General features: G+C 23.7%; 2 protein-coding genes across 7 annotated transcripts in view; one reads left to right on the top strand and one right to left on the bottom strand.

Annotated features, from left to right (window-relative positions):
• Positions 1–2,680: 2,680 nt before the first annotated feature.
• On the bottom strand, positions 2,681–15,767 carry LOC122506169. Of its 5 annotated transcripts, none has more exons than XM_043618209.1 (13): positions 15,579–15,767; positions 13,464–13,628; positions 13,142–13,339; positions 11,054–11,173; positions 9,929–9,988; positions 7,956–8,064; positions 7,647–7,770; positions 6,988–7,123; positions 6,199–6,255; positions 4,934–5,059; positions 4,471–4,724; positions 3,936–4,123; positions 2,681–3,700 (listed from the first exon to the last, which is right to left on the bottom strand). In XM_043618209.1, exons 1-13 carry the CDS (start codon positions 15,595–15,597, stop codon positions 3,400–3,402), a joined length of 1,857 nt encoding a protein of 618 aa, XP_043474144.1. In that variant the 5' UTR covers positions 15,598–15,767; the 3' UTR covers positions 2,681–3,399. The 5 variants fall into 5 exon arrangements, with proteins under 5 accessions (XP_043474144.1, XP_043474145.1, XP_043474146.1 ...); XM_043618210.1 differs by having other exon boundaries at positions 13,464–13,625; XM_043618211.1 differs by lacking the exon at positions 6,199–6,255 and having other exon boundaries at positions 15,579–15,765.
• A 1,974-nt stretch (positions 15,768–17,741) lies between these two features.
• Positions 17,742–20,751, top strand: part of LOC122506134 (serine/arginine repetitive matrix protein 2) — a 32,904-nt gene continuing 29,894 nt past the window's right edge. Inside the window, exons 1-3 of one of the 2 annotated variants that reach the window (XM_043618136.1) lie at positions 17,742–17,963; positions 19,105–19,349; positions 20,255–20,359. In XM_043618136.1, the coding sequence (XP_043474071.1) occupies positions 19,120–19,349; positions 20,255–20,359 (335 nt within the window). In that variant the 5' untranslated portion in view covers positions 17,742–17,963; positions 19,105–19,119. Of the gene's footprint in view, positions 17,964–18,016; positions 18,036–19,104; positions 19,350–20,254; positions 20,360–20,751 lie in introns of those variants that run through there. The other variant, XM_043618137.1, reaches the window with a different exon arrangement.

Genomic DNA, 20,751 nt, shown 5'->3' with positions numbered 1-20,751 from the left:
TTTCAATTTTTGCAAATTTGCTTTCCAGGGAAATTTTGAATAATTAAAAAAAATGCAGTCGTTAAAATCGAAAAAAAGAAAGAAAAAGTAAAATAAAAATTTAATTATAAAAAAATAATTTAACGTCTCCATTGGTGCTTTTTGGATATTAAAAGAGAAAAAATTGACAAAAGTCAGTCGATCTTTTTTTGTGCTTGGTCCATTGGAAGACTAAAAATACTAAAAATGGAATCGATAAAATTGTATAAAAAATCCGCGTTCCTTATTATTCAGATATAAATCTGCCATTGTTGTTGTGTTTATAAAAGTGAATTATAAAACAAAAATAATTCACGTACCTATACATACGATTAATAAATAATTACTTTTTCACAATTATCTTCAATAATTTAAACGAATAGGACTAGCGTCAAGCGCGATATTATTTTTTAAACGCACATCTAGCAAAAAAAAAAAAAAATGCTTTTCTTTGAGAAAAACTTTCTTTTTCTTCCTTAGAAATAATTTAAAAACAATCATAGCTTGTATAGCAGGTAAACAATAATTTCACTGTCATTTGTCAACTAGAAAAAAAAAAATCAATTTTTTGCTCGAAATTTTTCATTTTGAAACAGGAAGAGAAATTTTTGTTTTGCACTCCTTCTATGTAGAATTATTTTTAATTTTGATTTAATTTTTTATAATTTTTGATTAATTTTTAATTTACTTTTATTAAAAATTTTTATTTTCATTTAAATCAAATAAATTTTATCAATAATTTCAGTTTTTTTTTTAAATCTTTAAAAGATTTTTTTATCTCTAGTTTTATTGTTATGCTTTCTTAATTGTGACGGAATGACAGTTGTTTATTGTTAAAAAAGGAAATTTCAGGAAATTATTTCCATTTCATGAAATTTCTTTTAAATATTAATTTAATAAATAAATTACAATTAATAATACGTTTCAATGTAGACTTAAAATTAGGCCATAAATAGAAATTTTTCTTCAGGTAAGTCGAACTGCAAATTGCAATATTAATAGATCTATTATAATATATTATTATATATTTGTTACATTTATATATCTATATTCTATTTCTTTTTTTCTTTATCTTTTTCTTTAGCTATCTATATAATAATCGCTTTGCTCATTATTTCAAAGACTTTCCTGGTGTGCATTTAAACAAGTGTTATGTCGTAAAAATTTAATAAATGTGAAAATTTACTATTTTGATTTGATTAGAAATCGACGCTTTGAAAATTTTATCTTCTTTCATATTCTTATTAATTAATTAAATTACTGTTATTTAATAAGAGTAATAATAAACTGGAGAAAATTTATTTGATTCGAATAATCGATTATTTTTTTATTATCAAATTTAAATATTTACTTGAATCAAATAATTTTTATTTAAATCAAATAAATTTTATTTGATTCAATAATTTTAGTATATATTTGAAACAAATATTCATTTAAATAAATAATTCAATTAATTTAAATAAAAATTATTTGATTCAACTAAATATTTAATTGATAATAGTCAAGTAATCGGTTATTTGAATCAAATAAATTTTTTTTCTGTCTAATAATAATATAGATAATTATAGTACCTATATTTGTAATAATTATAATTTTTATTATAATTATTAGTTATTAATAAAAAATAATTTAAATATTATATTTAACATAAAACTTCTTTAAATTAATAACATTTATTATTAATTAATTCACAAACAGTGATTCATAAAAAATAAATAAATAATTAGTCTTTTGTAGATTAATAATAATATTCCGAATGGAGAGAGAAAAAAAAAGAAAAAACAATTTTTCTAGATTTGCGTCGACTTTTTAAATTCAGGAAACTGCAATTATTATCAGTTAGTCATTATTTTCTACCCTGTGCTTTAGACTATAAAAATTTGTTAACTTTTTTTTCTCTTTTTCTTTGAGTAGTGAGTGTGTGCATGAATTGCAAAAAATGTGAGAAAAATTCTCTACCTAAGGAAACATTTAATTTTCCATATAAATGGATTCTTTCTTTCTTTCTTTTTTTCTTTTTTTTTTGAGTCTGCTCGTTATTTATTTTTTTTATTTTTGAACACATTGGCACATTCAGCTTTCATTACTTTTCTATAGGATTTTTAATATTTAATGCACCAAAAGTTTAAGGAACAAAAGTTTTCTATCGATTAGAGTATAGTTAGAATTAATTTTCAAAGAATTTGAAAATTTTTATTGGAATAATTATGAATTTTCGATTGCAGGAATTATTACGAAAAGAAAATTCATAATTAATGACAAAAATTGACTGTTTAGAAAATATAAAAACATTTTTATATTTTTTCTAAAGACTAGAAAAATGACATTTCTTGAGTTTGTAAATTTTCTTTTTTGGAACTTTTTCTGTTCAACATGCTTTGTAAAAAAAATATTCACTTTTTGTATTTAAAGAACAAAAAATATTTTTTTGTTAATCATAACAAATATTTAGAAATTTTGTTGTGAAACATACTTTTTGTATTATAATTTATAAATAGAAATAAAAAATACAAATCCTATACTTTTTGTAGGTATTAATTATAAATCATAATTTTTTTTTTTTGTTTAAGGGCATTTGAACCTTGATGACGTTACAGATTGTGCAAAGAATGTGTGACGTCATCAAGGTTCAAATGCCCTTAAAACAAAGAATATTTTTTACGTTTTAGAATTATAAAATAAAATTGAAATTAATTTTCAATTGAAATTCAAGAAATATCAAATAAGTCTCCATATTTTTGATTTCTACTAAAATTATAAATCGAATAAAAAAATAGAATTATTTGCACCAAGTTTTTTTTTTAACAGAAAAAAACCAGGAACTAAAATGTAATCTACTCGGAACATTTAACTCTCTACGTATTATCACTTTTCTCTTACAGAGTATATTGGAATATATTAATTAAAATTCAGGGAATTTTTAATTCTTTCTCGAACCATTTTTCTTTTTTGAAATCAAGACAAAAAACCTACTTTTTTTACGAAACACATCGAATCGAATTAGAGTTTAGATTTTAAATTAAAACTCATCATTGAATCTATTTCTTCTTCTTTTTTTTCTATTACCAGTTCGACAAATTTAAAGAGTTGAATTCTTTAAAAAAAATGGCACATGCATTTCATCTCGAAATTCTTTTCCTTTGCGATTAATAGTAATTTCCTCTACAATACATTGTATTCTATTTGATTTTTACTATTTTTCGGATTAAAATCTCAATTTCAAATTATGTTTCCCGAAGTAAATGAAGATTTACAGAATTATTTGTGAAAAAATGAATTTTTCTTGTTGAATTTAAAAAGAAAAATTCATTCTTCTCGTCAACATTCTGAGTAGAGAAAAAAGAATTTGGAAATGAGATTTTTTTTGGGGAGTGTATTAGATTAAGCATTCAGGGGTGGATCCATAGCGCAAATAATTGATTTAACAACACTTGCGGCAGCGAGCGATGCGTACGGTTGCCATTCTTTGACTCGAGAACCATCTTTGTAATCGGAAATTCCGCGAACAACGGCAAAACTATCGCGACAATTGCCTAAAATACTCTCAACAACAGCGTCCATTTCTGCATCGAAGGCAAGCGCTCCAAAGCGGGATGCGAATTTTTGTCGCAGCTGATCGTCCCGTGCAATTTGTCGACCGGAGGCAACTGGCGCTAAATGAATGCGAGCACAGCCATCCGTTCTAAAACGTTTATTTTCATTCAATAATCATAAGAATTAATCACCGGAAAATTTCAACAGAATACCTATTAATTCAATTTATTAAGCAAGTGGGAAGAAAAAATTTCTCCACACCAATTTTTGAATTTGCTCTTTAGCTTTCTTCAATTTTTTCAAAGAATTTTCTTTCGAATATTGAAAATTCTTTGAAAATAAAATATTCGGCTAATTTAGAAAAAGAAGATAGTTTCACTTACCTTAAATTTGAAGAGTCCTGAGGAGCACTGGGATGTGCGACTTCAATCACGCCCTTGTCACCGATTGCCATGTATAATTTATCAGTTTCCGGTGGAGGTGCCTTAAAGTCGTGTTCCGTTTGACTACCCAACGATTTTAATCCTTCCTCTACGTAAGTTTGCCAGGGAGGGTTTGGATTGTTCTCGGCCTGTTTAAAAAATAAATTGCGGAAATGTTAACATTTTGCTGGAACTAATGAGCCTTTAGTAAACCGTTTTTTTTTTCATTTTTTAAACGAGTATTTAACATCTTTAAATGCAAAACAAAAACCATTCAAACTTTTCAATTGAAACACTTTAATTTTAAATTATAATTCTTTTCTCTTCTAATTCCAAAAACTTATAATTCTAAAAATTCTTTTGAATTATAATTCTGAAAATCATTGTTCTTTTTAATTATAATTATAAAAAATTATTGCTTTTTTGTAATTCTAAAAAATTATTATTCTTTTGAATTATGTTTCTAAGATTTTAAATTTAATTCTTAAATTATCACCTGATTTTTCAAATTGGCAGCAATCTCCTGAAGACATAAATTCGAGGGACAATATTCTTTGGTTTCAAAATGATAATTTCCATTTTCGTTCATTTTTGCGCTCTCGCAATAAACATAAACATATTGCTTATTGAGTGGTGTCGGATGGGAAATTACGACGTCACCTAATCTCACGTGTTTCACGTAATCCGTATAATGAGGAACTCCACCGCCGACTCCGACGAGAAAAACAAAGTCCACCTTTTGAAATGTTCCTGAAAAAATTTTCGTATTTATTTTACATTTCTGTTAAATTTTAAACACGTTCAGAATTTTAATTTCAAACTTCTCGATATTCATAATTAAATTCATTAAATTCTGAAAGTTTAGAAAAAAAGCTTTACCGTTAGTCTCGGTTTTATTCAAATAAATGAAAATGGATAATAAAATAAAAAAATAAAAATAATAGAATTTAGAAAATTACCTAATAAACGAGTTGTTGTATTTCCGGCGGCAGTCATTGCTTCTCTGGTATGACCAACAGTTGGAAGTTTAGTGCAAACAATTCTGTGCCCTCCAATATTGCCCAAAGTATAAACGTTCGATTCTCCTGTAAATAATTAATAAACGAGAAATATTAAAAACTTTTCGAAAAATATTTCTTTCTTTTCAAAATTATTAATTAAACTTCGTGTATAGTACACAAATACATAAAAAAGTGAATTGTGCGCAACTATCAGAGATCTATTCTCGATCAGTGTTTTTCGGTGTTTTTCTTTTAAAATATGAAAAAAAAACAATTTCATTCGATGCAAATAAGAAAAATATGCAATATTGATTCCTTAATAAAAAAAGGACATTTAAAAGAGAAACAGATAATTTTTGTGTAAAAAGGGACATTTAAATTCCAGTGCTAAAAAGAATTCACAAATTTTGTGATTGATGTTTGAAATTATGTAAGTAAATTATGAAGATGAAAATTACACGTGAATAGATTTTCATTTTTGCAAAAATTATGCACAATTCGAAATTATCTTTTTTGGAGAAAAATAGTTGCAATTTCGTGTGAGACGTTCAAAAAGAGGATAAAAATTCAAACACAAAATTCCCAGAATAAAAAAATAATAACCATAAATAATATTTTCAGGCCTTTTGTACTTATATTATTAAAAATTATTTCAAACATTTTTTCCAAACAATTTTGCAATTTTGAAAAATTATTTATTCTATTACAATATTAATTTATATTCAAATTCAAATTTTATTTTTTAATTTTAAGATTACTTGAAACTTTAAACACTTTAGTACCTTTAAATACTTTAAGACTTAAAATAATTGACTTGAAAACTTAAATACCTTTAAATACTTAAATGACTTTAAATTTGAAATACAATTTAAATTTAAAACTATAAAATTGTTTTAAAATTATTTTTATCTTCAATATTGATGACAAAAGACTAAAAATGGAAATTTCACAAACAAATACATATGCACAAAAAGTTAATTATTTACTAATATAAAACTGAAAAAAATGTATATTAAAGACAAACTGATATATGAAAATTTGAAAACACAAAAATTTAAAAAGTCAAACAAAAATCAAATGACAATCCAATATCCCAACCCAGCGTCCTCGAACAGAAGTGGACAGAAGCGATGATCAAGCTGTGACGTGATGAACACAATTTTTTTTCAAAAAAAAAAAAAACAAATAGAAAACATTAAAAACTATATTACAGATTACTTTACCAAAACGGCATGTCACTCGAGGTGTTCCCTCAGGGGCATCGGGCGAATTCGTCGAACCTACAGTTTCATGCAAATACAATAATGCCAATAAAATAAGCGCTTTTTTTTACAATTTTTCAAACAGTGCACGCGTAATATTTTTTCATTTTCGTAAAAATTTAGTAATTATTTACTGGAAATTTCTGAAATTTACTTGGAAATATTTTAGATTAGAATCTTTCTATTTAAGTTTTATATTTTTGAATTATAGTTTTGTTAGTTATTTTTATTTAGTCGTATTTAGTTTCATGAGTTGCCTTTTTGTTTAGAATTTCAGTTTTTATTTTACTTTTATATTTCGGTATAAAATTGTTAATATAGTTAAAAAGCCACTATGAAAAATATCTTCATGCTTTTTTTTTCAAATATCCGCACGTGCATTGCTCGATTAAAATTTTATTAAAGAAGTTTCTAACAAAATTAAACAAAAATAAATAAACATGTTAATTTAGCTCTCTAAGAAATACATATCCGCCAAAAAAAAAGTTAATTAAACGATGGCATTTTAATTTATATAAATATTAGATTTATATCAGCAAGAAGAAAAAGTTAATTCTGATTTCAAAAAGAAGCTGTATAGTTTTTTTTCGATTAGCAAATTAAAGAGTAAGAATTATTAATTATAAATACAGAAAATTATAAAGAAGAACAATAATCATAATAGTAATAATTTTCATAAATATATAATAATCATAAAATAATTTATAATCTTAAAATTTTTTAAAAGAAAATAGAAAAGATTTTTCTTACCAACTGTCGTGTAACGAACAAACGTCTCTTTGTTCTCAATCATCGAATCAACTGCCAATTTTTCGCAATATTGAGCCGTAATTATTGCGATTGTCGGTTGCTTCGAACTGGCCATAGTGGGCATTTGTTTGACCACCTGGAATTATTTTTTAAAATTAAAATTAAAATTTCAAACTAGCAAAAAACAAGAAGTAAATATAAACGATAATAAGAAGCAAAAATTGCCAAATGACGAATTGTCTGAAAAAAATTTTCTGATTAAATTAATTTATGAATGAAAACAAAGTCTAAAAAATAATAATAAAAATTGTAATAACTAAACTTTAGCAAAAAATATCAATTATTATTATAATGATCACAGAATAATATAAATAATAAAAAAATAAATCATCTGAAAAATGACAAAATTATTAACGAAAAATAGCAAATAAAATAATAATTATATTTACTGAAAAAATCATAATTATTATTATAATCATAGAATAATAAAAATAATCAAATAATAAAAAAAGAATTTGCCCCAATGACAATAAAATTTTATTGTTAAGAACTCTTAATGAAAAATAGCAGCAAAAAAAAAATATTAAAGAAAAATTGGAAATGAAAGAGAAAAAAAAATGAAAAATCAAAGAAATTGAGAAAGAAACAAAGCAATTTACTTTGACATGAGTGTCTTGGTGAACGACTCTCGTAAAAGCTCCATGTTCCATCGCTTTTACGACTCCTTTTTCTTGTAACTCGATTAATTTTGCTTCAACTGCGGACGTCTCCCAGCCATGATCTCTAAAATAGAAAAATTCAATATTAAAACAAAACTTTCAAAAAAAAACCCCCCACTGTCATTGTTATCCAAATTATTTCTTTTTTCAAAAAAGGAAAAAAAACAATTAATGAAATTTCCAATCACAGTAATTGTTATAACAAGAAAAAAAGAAACATTAAAAATAATTAAAAATAACGATACTTACTTGGCTAAATCAACAACAGTGACTGGATTTGGATAAGCGGATTCGATTAACTCGAGGACCTTCTCCACAGTAAGCTCAATTATTTGAAGTGATGCCTCGTCTGACGATACTGAGAATTAAAAATAAAACAAGATTATTTTTTTTAATTATTTAAAATAATTTACACGTTTTTTCCGAAACAAAAAAATTAAATATTAATTTTATAAAGTATTAAATATAGGGGAAAAAAATAATTAAACATTAATTCCTCAAAATAGGGCGATTTTTTTTTGTTTCAAAAATAATCAAGCCGGAAGGTATAATGATAGCATTTTCTAATTAATGAAATTAATTAATAGAATTAATTAATGGAATTAATTAAAAATTTGATAGAAAAATAATTGAGATGCATAAAAAAATCTACTATAGATTTATGAGAAAAGCTTTTGAAAAAAAGACATTAATAACAACTATCATTGCATGAAACATTTCTACATTATTATTATTTTGTGTTTTTTTTTTACTGTAAACAAAAATTGTGACTTGTGCTTTTGTTCCTATCTCTACATTTTATCATTTATCTAAAATTGTGTCGTGCATTATTATTCTAAAATAACTAACAAAAACGGAAATATAAAAAATAATCTATTTTTGTTTTTTTTTTTTTTTGACTAAATTATTTGTTTTTAGAAAGAAAAAAAAATATTTAGTAGATTTAGATTAGAATATTCAAAATTAGGAAAAATGATAGAAATTACATTTGACAATAAACTATTTAATTAACAATCATATTTAAAAACGTATGTAAAAATCGTCAAACAATAATATTTATTGATAAAAATGAAAATAAGTGAATAAAAGATAAATAAAAAAAATAATAATATTAATAAATAATAATAATAATAATAATAATAATAATAATAATAATAATAATAATAATAATAATAATAATAATAATAATAATAGTAATAAACAATAATAAAAATAAGAATGATAAGTAATAATAATTAATGATAATAAGTAAAGAAAAAGTTGGAAAAAAATTTTCCCTTAGAAAAAAATGTGAAAAGATTGAAAAATCGACTTTCCTTGTGTAAATGAATTTTTTTGGTAGTAAAAAGATTGAAAATTTGGAAAATATTTAGAGATTTTTGAATATGTTGTAATTGTTATTGATCAGTTATTGATTATAGGAATGCAAAGCTGTAAGTATTTATGTTAAATCGATGTTGTTATGGTTACAAATTGAAATTATTTGAATAGCGTTCCAAACAATCACATTTCAAAAATACAATGAGAACATATTTTTCATCACACACTGTAAATTCATCTCGATTCTTAAATTTTGTTAGAAAAAGAAAAAAATTCCCGGTTTCAAAACAATTGCAAAAAGCAAAATAGATGCAAAAGATTCAATTTATTTCTTTTTTCCCATTTATTAATTTTATCTCGATTTATTTTTTTCCCTTTTAGCACTTTGTACTTTTTAAAGTAAAAAAATTCCTTTTAATAGCCAAATTCTAATTCAAAACTTCTAAAAATAAATATCTGTTTTTATTTTCTTTTTTTTTCTTTCTTTCTTTCTTTAGTTTTATTTTCTTTTTTAAATTCTAAGAGAAGAAAATTCGTAAAGATTTAATTCTGGAAAAAAGGATTTAATTTCGAATTTGAGAAACAAGAAAAAAAGTGAATCCCAAAGAAGCAAAAATATAATTTTTTTAAAAAAATTTTTCCTAACGGTAGAGAGTATTATTTTGTAAACAAAAATAACTCGTGCACGTTTGTGTTTTTATTTCTAAAGCTGTTAAAAAACGAGTTTCACGCAAAATTCCTTGACCATTGAATGTTATTGCATTATTCCTACAGTGTGTGTGTGTGTTTTTTTTTCTTTTTGTTTTTGGAGTAAATGACAATCATCCTGTAAATGGTTAAAAAAAAGACAACAAAACATGGCCAAAGAATGCTGAAATTTTTTTTTATACTATTGGCCGAACCTGATTCCCACATTGATTTCTCACGTTGAGGAAGTGTGAAGATTATATGACCACTTCGAGCTGTGAATAATACGAATAACCTATATGAATATTTTTCTCCCTTTTTTTTTTTTTTTGATGATGACGAAAAAATGAAACAGAAGAGATGAGCTGAAAAAACAAGCCTCGAACTGTTTTTCAATCGATTTTTAATAATTTTAAACAATTTTTTTTTTAAAGAAATTTTAAGGAAATCAGAAAAAATTGAAATAAATTTAGATTAAATTTATTCTCGATGTTCGAGACCTGAAAAATGATGATGAGGATGATGACAGTGCAGATAGAAAATTGCGCTCATTAATCTTGAACATTTTTAGAAAAAAGGGGACAAGTTCAAACGACTCAATTAACTGTTATGTAAGGAAAAGTGTGAACCCATTTAATTGACATTGTCACACATTGTAGAAATTGAGTCAACTATTAAGGTCAACCGTTTTTTTTTTTTTCCGAATCGAAAACTAAATATTTTTTTACTTGCCAATTAATTTTAATATTTCAATCAAATTTCAACTTAAACAAATTAATTTTCAATTAGAGAAAAAAATTTATTCTTTCGAACTTCAATTCGTGATTTCAATTACTATTCAAATTGCAATCATCAATCAAGAAGAAATTTGGAAATTTGGAAAAATTTCGGAAAAATTGTTTTTGAGATTAAATTTTTCTTATAAAGAAATTAAATAATTATTCTTTAAGAAAGTTTTTTAATAAAATTACTTTATAGTAAAAAAAAGGAAGATGTGAATATCAATTCACATCTAAGATTTCAATTCGATTTGCTTAATTCACTCTTGAGACGAATATACATTGAAACTGACGATTAAATGAACGAGCAATTTAGTCCAATGGGCCTAATTTAATTAGAGAGACGAACCAGCTTTCTAAGAGACATGAGGATGAAGTTGCTTAACCATCATAAACTCTCTATCAACACTCTTGAAAATGACAAAATTACAGTGAGAGTTCTATATATGGTGCAGCAAAATCATTAAATTTATTATCCGAGTGATACAATATGAGAAAATTATGTGTCAAATGAACAGAACAATGAAATTAAATTAAATGAAAAATCAATTTTACACTCACGTGGTCGTGCTGGAAGATCAATCGGATCTTCAAGTTGCTTTAATTCGACTTCCAATTTTTTAATAGTCGGATATTTGTGCTGCATCAGTTTCATTATTTTTTTTATAAAACCAACGTAATCTGTAAAAAAAAAAGAACAGAGTTACATTTTTTAAATACAATTTTTTCTTTTGCAGGGTTGCTGCAAAAATTTAATTTTCTTTTTCCCTGATTTCCAAACAAAATTTTCACTTTTTCCCTGACTCTAAAACAAATTCTGATTCACTATAAATAAAATAAATAATCATTATTATTTTTCCATGGGAACTAGGTTTTCCAAAATTTCTAATTCTAATAATTATATAAGAATTATAATTTAAAATTCAATAACTGATAAAAATATTATTGTAAAACATGACCGAGTGATAAAATCATTATTTTATATTATAAAAATTTTGTTACTGCAATTTCTTCAAAATTATATTCATCATTTCAATTCAATTATTATTTTATACAGTTTTTAAATAAAAATTCTTCTTTAAATCAATTATTTTTAATTTTCGACAGTTCTTTCGGAATTTTTAAATCCATTTGTTTAAAATTCAATTTTACGTGAAACTTCGATTATTCGAAAATTCTTCAATTAAAATAAAAATTTGAAATAATTTTCAAAAATTTTCGATTAAGCTTTTTGAAAAAAATTAGTTTCACAGAATTTTTTTTATTAAAAGTATGAAAAATTCAAATTTTCAAAGATTTTAATTTTGAAACATTTACAAAATTCAATTATTTCTAAAAATTATTAAATTTATTATTAACTTTTCAAAAATTCAATTATTATCTAAAACTTGAGCTAAAATTAATTTTTAAATCAATTTTTATTACAAAATTCTAAGAGAATTCAATTTTATACATAATTTTATCAACAAATTTTTAAATAATTGAATTCTTTGGACGAATTTTAATAAAATTTTTAAGAATAATTAGAATTTTTCGAGAAATTCGATTAAAATTGTATTTAAAATCATTAAAATTTTGTCAAGAATTTTATTAAAAAGTTATGAAAATATGTAATTGAATTCTTGTAAATAATTTTATTACATTATTTCAAATAATTGAATTTCTATGAAAAATTTTATTATTTAAGAAAATAATTGAATACTTGCGAAGGATTTTATTAAAATTTTTGTAAATATTTGAATTTTTTTTTTTTAAGAATTTTATGAAAATTTAAAGGAATAATTCAATTATTTTGTCTAATTTAATTGAAATGGTACTAAAAATAATTGAAAATCTGCGATTATTTATGAATATAATTGAATTCATAAAAAGAATTTTGATTTTTATGAAATTTAATTAAATTCTAAAAAGTAAATTTATTTTTTATGAAATTTAATTGAATTCTTGCAACGAATTTTATTTCATTTTTTTTAAATAATTGAATTCTTATGAAATTTTTATTCTTTATGAAAGTAATTAAATACTTGCGTAGAATTTTATCAAAATTGTTTTTAAATATGTAATTAAATTCTTTTGGAAAATTTTATTAAAATAATAGATACACAAATTATTGAATTTAGAACAATTTTTGAAAATAATTGACTTTCTCTAAATAATTTTAATATTTATGAAAATAATTAAATCCCTGAAAAGAATTTTTAAATTTATGAAAATAATTGAATTACTGCGAAGAATTTAATGCCAAATTTTAAAACATTTGATTTTTTCGAAAAAAATTTATGCAAATTCTACTTTAAATAATTGAATTCCTGTGAAATTTTAATTTTTTTGGAAAATAATTGAATGTTCGTGTAGAATATCATAAAAAATTTTGTTTAATAATTGAATTCTTTTGGTAAATTTTATTAAAATGGAATATTGAAAATCATTGAATAAAAATTTTTTAAAATAATTGAATTTTGCAATGAATTTTATAAAAATTCCTGAATATTTCGAAAATTTCCTAAATTTCGACGAAGAATTTTGCTATGTGTAAACATAATTAAAATTTTTTGTTAATTTTTGAAAATAATTGAATTTCTGGAAAGAATTTTAATTTTGTTTTCCAAAATTAATTTTCTTTATTTTTAATTTTTTTTGAAAACTCACCTCTTGGAAATTCCTGAGGACTGACCAATTCACGAAAAAATTCTTGAGCAATGTGCGGCTGCTCCTGATCAGGAAGAGTTTTTACAAACCAAAATTGTAAAGTTCTCGATTCTTGAGTGTGTTTTCCGGTTTGTGCACTCACGAGAAACACTCGAAATTGAAGACAGAGATGTGCGGGATTTCCTATTCCATTCATCTCTAAAAAGGAGAAAATAAAAAAAACCATTCTTATGATGATAATGAAAGTGTTTTCAAAAGCAAAAAAAAAAAAAAAAGAAAACAAAAAATACTTTGAGTCAAGAACAATAAATTAATTAACTACCATTTGCTGCTTGTTTATTGATGACAATCCCTTTGTGATCACCTCCGGCAATATGGACATTTTTCTCATCACCATTTTCCGCCGGTGCATCCAATTCTTGTCTCTCGATCATTAAAGTTGTTGAATTTGCAGTCTTGCATTTTGGTGTCATCACAATATGTTCTACTGGCAAAAAAGAATTAATTATTTTAAATATATAGCAACAAGTGGAATATATTATTTTGAACAATTGAATCATTAATAGGATTATTTCCCACGAATAAAATTGCATCGCTCGAGTACACAACGTTTATAAGCAATTAATAGAAAAACATATTTTACACGTGGAGAGCAATGAAATTTTTTTCGCAAATTTTTTCTTTTTAAAGTAATTAATAAGAATAATTTGCAAATAAATTTTTCAGGCGAAACATAAAAATTTGTTTAGAAAAGTATTTTTTTCTACTTCGATTCATTATAATCGTTGTGAATTTTTTCAATTAAAAATTAAAAATGTAATAATTTATATGAATTATAGATTTTTTTTCAAAAAAAGTAATATTTTAACATTTTTATTTTGTAAATATTGAAAAAAGGATAGGTATTGAAAAAAAAAATTCTTAATTAGAAAGTATAATAATGATACAAGGAAATAAGATAGCTTTATCTGTAATTTTATCACATGTGAGATAATTCTAGACTTTTTTCAAAAAAATAGTTGTGTCACACATTAAGTCTATATCGATTACACAGATCAAGGCCACACCGTCTGTTTTTTCGTGAATAAAGTTATATTAAAATTAGCAAATATTTTTTTAGCTGTTAAATTTCGAATAGATAACAAAAAGAATATACAATTCGAAAGTGTCGAAAAATTTTGTTCTAAACCGTCTTTTATATTTTTTTAATTTAACTCTTTTTACTAAATTCATCAATGAAAATAAAAAGAAAGAAAAAAAGATAATTAATCTTTCTTGAATAAATAATAAATTGTTATATTTTTTAAATAAAGAAGTAAATAAATAAGGAAAAAATAAACGAAAAAGACAAATATTGAGTTAAAATAAAAACTAATATAAAAAAACTTATATAGACATTTTTGGGACACATTTTTAAAAAAAAATGATCATTAAAAAACAACAAATTTGAATTGTTGTGAAAAATTGACAAAATCTTGTGAATAATAGTTTATAAATAGAGATGACTCATTGTTTCAATGTGATACGTTAAGTTTATATTGAGAATTTCTCGAGTGAAGTGCATATATGGTATTTGTTTCAAGACTTTTTTATAACAAAAGGAAGACAAAGTTTCTTTCCAAGCGAATCATTTATTTATTAAAATATCTCTTCTTATATCTGATTACAATAAATAAATAAAATAAAAAATATTCTCGAAAATAAATTAAAATTATAAGTTAATAAAAACGTGATTTATCATTTTATTTTTATCTATTTTATTAACAGTAGGTTTTATATATAATTAAATCTTAATACGAATAAATTACCTTTTATCAATAAAGACAACAAAGGAAATATGTTTTACTAATTGCTATTGTCTCAGTTTTTATATTATTACGTGTTCATATAATTGTTAACATAAAACGCATAAAACAAAAAGTAATTACACTTCTTCTTTTTATGAGATTTCTTTTTGGATATTTTACCGTTTTTTAATTTTACGAACAAAAATAGACTTTAATTCAAATTTCGAAAATGTAAATTAAATGTATAATTCTAAATATTTAATAAAGTTTTTATGTAGAAAAAGTGATAATAAAATAAAAATTCTATAAATTAAAGAGATTTATGAACTTTCAAAATTGAAATTTGCAAAACAACCAAATTATCAAAAAATGATTTTTCATGACCTATTTTCACGTTTAAATTGTATAATTAAAAAGATTAAAAAACAATGAAGCAAAGGAATTAAAAATGTAATTTAATAAAAAACCATCTGGAAGTAATTATCAATATAATTATCCACCATTTTGAAAAAAACCCCTTTTTTTATTGCAAAAAATCTTTATCATACATATATAACATTGTTGCTTGCCTAACCTCAAAATTGAATTTTTGTCATTTTCCCGATTTTCCCCCATTGACACATGAATAATAACAAATTTCCACAACTTACCAGTCTTTTTGTTGTTCATTTTGATGAAATATATTATCCTTTGTCAGTAAAGATTTTACTTTCTGTGATGAAAAACACTTTTAATGTGTGCAAAGTAAAAAGATGCACTATACACTTTTTGACAGATGAAACTTTTTTTTTTGTTTGTACCCGCACTAAACACAAGGACAACTCGACAGTTCGGCCCAGTTCGGCCGGCGAACAGGGGCCGTATTCTCGAATCGATGACCCCAGATGTCGCATGCGACAGACCATTCGAGATGGAAAAAGCTATTCTCGAACGCTTGTCGCATGCGAGATTTCATGTCGTATGCGATAATTTCCGAATGGTTCATCTCGAGTGGGTAGTGGCCATTCGAGATGCAAAGTCGTATACGAAATGCTAGTAAAAAATAAGGTTGTGTGTCATCCTTGTAATAAACGTATATAATATAAATTAGTATTAGTGTGCATGAACCGCATGCTAAAGTAGAAAAAATATACAAAATAACCTAAATGTGTTGTTTAAGAATTAAAAGTAAACTTGTGAAATAAAAGTTTATGTAAATAATTTATAATATGCAAAATTTATAATGGATAAATTGCACATGTTTGTGTTATTTTTGTGAATGAATCATGTAAACAATATAAATTTTTTTAATTTTTTAATCTTCGTTTCATTTTTTCTGTCTGTTCACACTTTAAAGTTAGTTTTTGTGTATGCTTTTGTTTTTTTCTTTACAAAATATTGTTTTACAAATTGAAAGTATGCTCTTTTTTAAGATTTAAAATAAAATAAAATTTAAAATTATAAAAAATTTTGATTAACAAATAAATTTTCTTTTTGCAAAAATAGGAAATATATATATTTATTAATTAAAATTATGCATAATATAAAGGGATATATCCCTTTAATATGCATAATTTTAATTTTTCAATAACAATATTGTTCACAAACTGATTCTTTTCTTTAAAAAAAAAATATTACATATTCCAGTTTCTTAACATTTTTGTAAAAAATTCTCAATTTACAAATGCTAATATTAAAACTTTAATATAAAAAAAAATGTTGTTACATTTATTTACGAATTTCTTTAATTATAAAATTATTCGTAATAATATCAGTAACTTCTATTTAAATAAATATTTGATTGTTATTATTTTTCCATTATTTTATTACATTTAAAAATAATTTAATTTTTGTAATCATTTTGTAACGTACGTCTACAAAATTCAATGTATTTAGTGTTTTTAACTAAAATTCTTCTATAAATTCATTATTTTTAATAATTAATTAAATATTTATTGCCAAATATAACTAATTTCAAAAGAATTTGAATTATCAAAATTTTAAATTAAATTCATTCAAAATTAAAATTTTATAAAATTTCAAACTGAAACCGCTTAAAGTTAATTTGTTTATAAAAATTGTAAACGCAAAATTGAATTGATTTTGAAATATTTAAATGAACGGATAACTATTTGTATTTTTCTCATATGTCAAGTTCTCTTCCTCCTCAATTATGATTGGCAGATAAGTATTTGGAAACGACGGCAACAATGTATGAATGTCGCACACGGAAATTTTCGAACAACCTATCTCGAACGGTCATTGAGAATAGACTTTCAGAGTCGCATGCGACATTAACCATTCGACATTTTACGCATGCGAGAATTGTCGAATGCTTTCGAGAATACGGCCCCAGTCACTGAGTCGCATTGTCCTTTCTAAAAAACGTAAAAAACTAATCCCCTGTTGATATGTGACCATCCGTACACCTACACGTCAGACGTAAAGGTTGGTCACACTGCTTCCACTATATCAACCAACTTCAAGGCACTTGTTCCCACAGTTCCCACAGAAAGTTTTTCAAATAAACAAATAAAAACACTGCTTAGCTAATATTTTCGATTATTAATCGCTAATTCGATTTTATTTATATTATTCAAATTTCCTACCTTATTTTTCTTATTTTATAAAATATTTTAAACTCATTTGGCGCTGCAGGTATATTCTCACATATTTCCAAACTCTGATTTATTTTGCGCAAGCGTGGAACACAATTCAAGCGCGGTAAATTCAAAATAATTCAGATCGTTTGAATTTACCGCCATGAAAATAAACAAAATGTCGGAATTTGACTCACTTCCGCTGGCGACGACGGACGACGTTTTACATTTTTTGTATTGAAAATGAAACATTGTTTGCGCAGCTCACGCCGGATCGATACTCTGCTTTGCGTTTTGCGTATATTTTAATCCTAAAAAGAAACTAACCTAGTGTAATTTTCATATTTGCAATAATAATTGTAGTGCCATGTGAGTTTTTAATCTCTTTAATTATACAGTTATTGGTTTGTAACTGTTTTTCCGGCGGATCGTCAAAATTTTTGAAGCCATTGATGCGTAAGTCCAAGTTGTTTTGCTCTACGATTTTTAACACTTTTAATTGTACAATTTTATATACCTTCGAAGGATGTAAGTTTACATATAAATATAGAATTTGTGAGAAATGTTAAAGTTTAATTTAACTCACAATTTGAGGGAGGGGGACTTGGTATTTTTTTTTGTTTATTGCGCAAAATTGTCATTTAATGTCTTTTGAGGTTAGGTTGACTTTCTGACATTCGAAATCTTCGAATGCTTCAAAATTTTCATTTCTATGCACTTTCACAAAATTTTTTATTAGAAAAACTAATTTTAGTCAAAAAGTAAGTGAATTAATAAACTAAAGTGATTTCAATTTTCATTTTTTCGACTTTTTTTCGCAAATCGTTTTCGTTAATCCAAAAGTTTGTTAATTTAATTCTTTTTTTAGGAAAATTTACAAAAATTGTTTCTTAATGAAACGCGAATTGAAAACTTTGATCTTTGAAGATGGAAAACATTTTTTTAACGAATTCATTTTTTTAATAATAACAGTAAAAAATTTTTTATTTCCATTTAATCTGTCGTAATAATATTAAAAAAATTTCTTCTATTATCTGTAAAGATATATAAATTTTTAAGAGCAATAAAATTTGTAAATTCAGAAAATTTTATTCACGTGGCAAGAATAAATATTTTTTTTTCTTAAAAGTGAAAATTTATGCAAAAAATACAAAATAGAATTAAAAATAATATTAAAATTAATTTTTGAACATTCGGATGAATGAAATTTTTTGTCGAATTAAATATTTTTCGAAAAATAGTTGATAAAGGATAAAATCGCAATTAAATATTTATCCTTTTTGTCATTTATATATTTAATTTAATACATGACGCGATATTTTTGCAATAAATATTTAAAAATAAAATTCGTTCAATGTTTAAACGTTTAAAAACTTTAATATTAAAGTTATTCAAGTTTTAATATTATTTAAATTCTATTTTGTATTTTTCGTTTAAATTTTCACGTTTTTAAGAAAGAAAAATATTCATGCCACGTGAATAAAATTTTCCGAATTTCAATTTAAAAACAAAATGCTTGGTATTTATATCGAAACTTGAATGAATGAAAATAAATTCTCAATTGACGGAGAATTTATCTTTTTCTTTTTTTTTGCAGGATTTATCGATAAAAATGTATAATGGCATTGGTCTGCAAACGCCCAGAGGTTCTGGAACAAATGGACATGTCCAGAGAAATTGGGCAGTCATTCGTAAAACTAAAGAAAAGGATTCCTATAAAGCACACGAAGAAAAAGTTGATTCTGCGAGTAAACAACCGAATAAAGAAATTCTCGATCACGACAGAAAACGTAAAATAGAAATAAAATGCACCGAATTATCAGATATTTTAGAAGAAAAGGGGTATGTTCAAAAATTTTAATTTTCCAAAAATTTAGACACAAATTTTAATATTTAGAAATATTACAAAATCAAAATTATTCTTAAATAATAAATTCTATTATTAAATCCTTATCTTAAAATTAAATTTTGAAAATATTAAATTCTTTTCAGAATTTTCATTATTTCTTCTCATAAAACATTTTCCATAAATTTCAACGGTCATTAAATGGGAATATTTTTCCGTACTCCAATATTTTTATACATTTTCTTTGCATTGTATTTACTAATTAATAATTAAAATTAAAATTAGTCTATTTGATGATTTATTTAGTGAAAAATGAATAGATAGGAATATTTTTTCGTACTCAAATATTTCTATACATTTTTTTACAGGATTAAAATGAAAATTACTCTATTCGATGATTAATTTAGTGAAAAATTAATTTTTTAATTATTTCTACACGGTGGAAAGGAATAAACAAACTTTGAACTATTTTTGAAATTAAAACAAACAACTTGTACGAATTTTCGGCAATTTTTTACTATTTTCAGTGTAAAAGTTGCAACGAAGTAAAAATTAATTCTTCGCGAATAGCAAAATTCACTTTGAAAATAGTAATATTTGATGGAAATTCGCAAAAGTTCCGGACAATTTTGATTTTACTGAAGTAAAAGTAGTTCTCTATATCTTTCTCCATGTAAATAAAATTCTAATTAAAGTAATTAAAAATATTGTCGTTTATTTAAACTCTCGAAACTTTAGGGACATTTCATAACAAAAATTATTTTGTTTTCGATTCTTTTGTGATTTAATAATTAATAATATAAAATATAATTTATTATAATTAATACAATAATTTTTTTATTTTCCTGCAATTATTCACAAATAATTGTCAATAATTTGAATTGTTTTTCTGATATTCTAGATACAGTGCAAAAGAAATTGAAGAAAAGGTGGAAAATTATCGTTCAATGCTGAGGGGAAAGGATGAGAGGCCCTCGGTACCGACAGACGAATTTGGACGAGTGACGTATGTAAATTTAAAAAAAAAATTACAATTATCCATTTTTATAATTTATTCAAATTTTACCAAAATTTATTTATTTTACCAAACTTCAACTTTTCTAAAATTCGTTCAAATGAACGAAATTTATTTATTTCTTCTTCAAATTGAAATTTTATCCTAATACTTTTGTCGTTTGTAAAAGAAAATAATTTAGTCTTCTAAATATTAAATTTGTTTTTAAATTGCAATTTGTTGCAGTAATTTTTGAAAATTTCGTTCAGTCAAACCTTGAAAAAACTTTTAAAACAGAAAATTTTTCTAAAAACTTTTTCCCCTTTTTCTCTTTAAATATTTTTTTTTTGTTTAACTTAAATCGATTTCGAATTGAAATAGAAAATCAGAAAAATGATTTATTT

The sequence above is a fragment of the Leptopilina heterotoma genome, unplaced genomic scaffold (genome assembly GCF_015476425.1).
Source record: "Leptopilina heterotoma isolate Lh14 unplaced genomic scaffold, ASM1547642v1 Lhet_397, whole genome shotgun sequence".
Lineage (NCBI taxonomy): Eukaryota > Metazoa > Arthropoda > Insecta > Hymenoptera > Figitidae > Leptopilina > Leptopilina heterotoma.
Note: the sequence above shows the minus strand (reverse complement) of the source record. Positions and strands in the feature narration are given on the sequence as shown.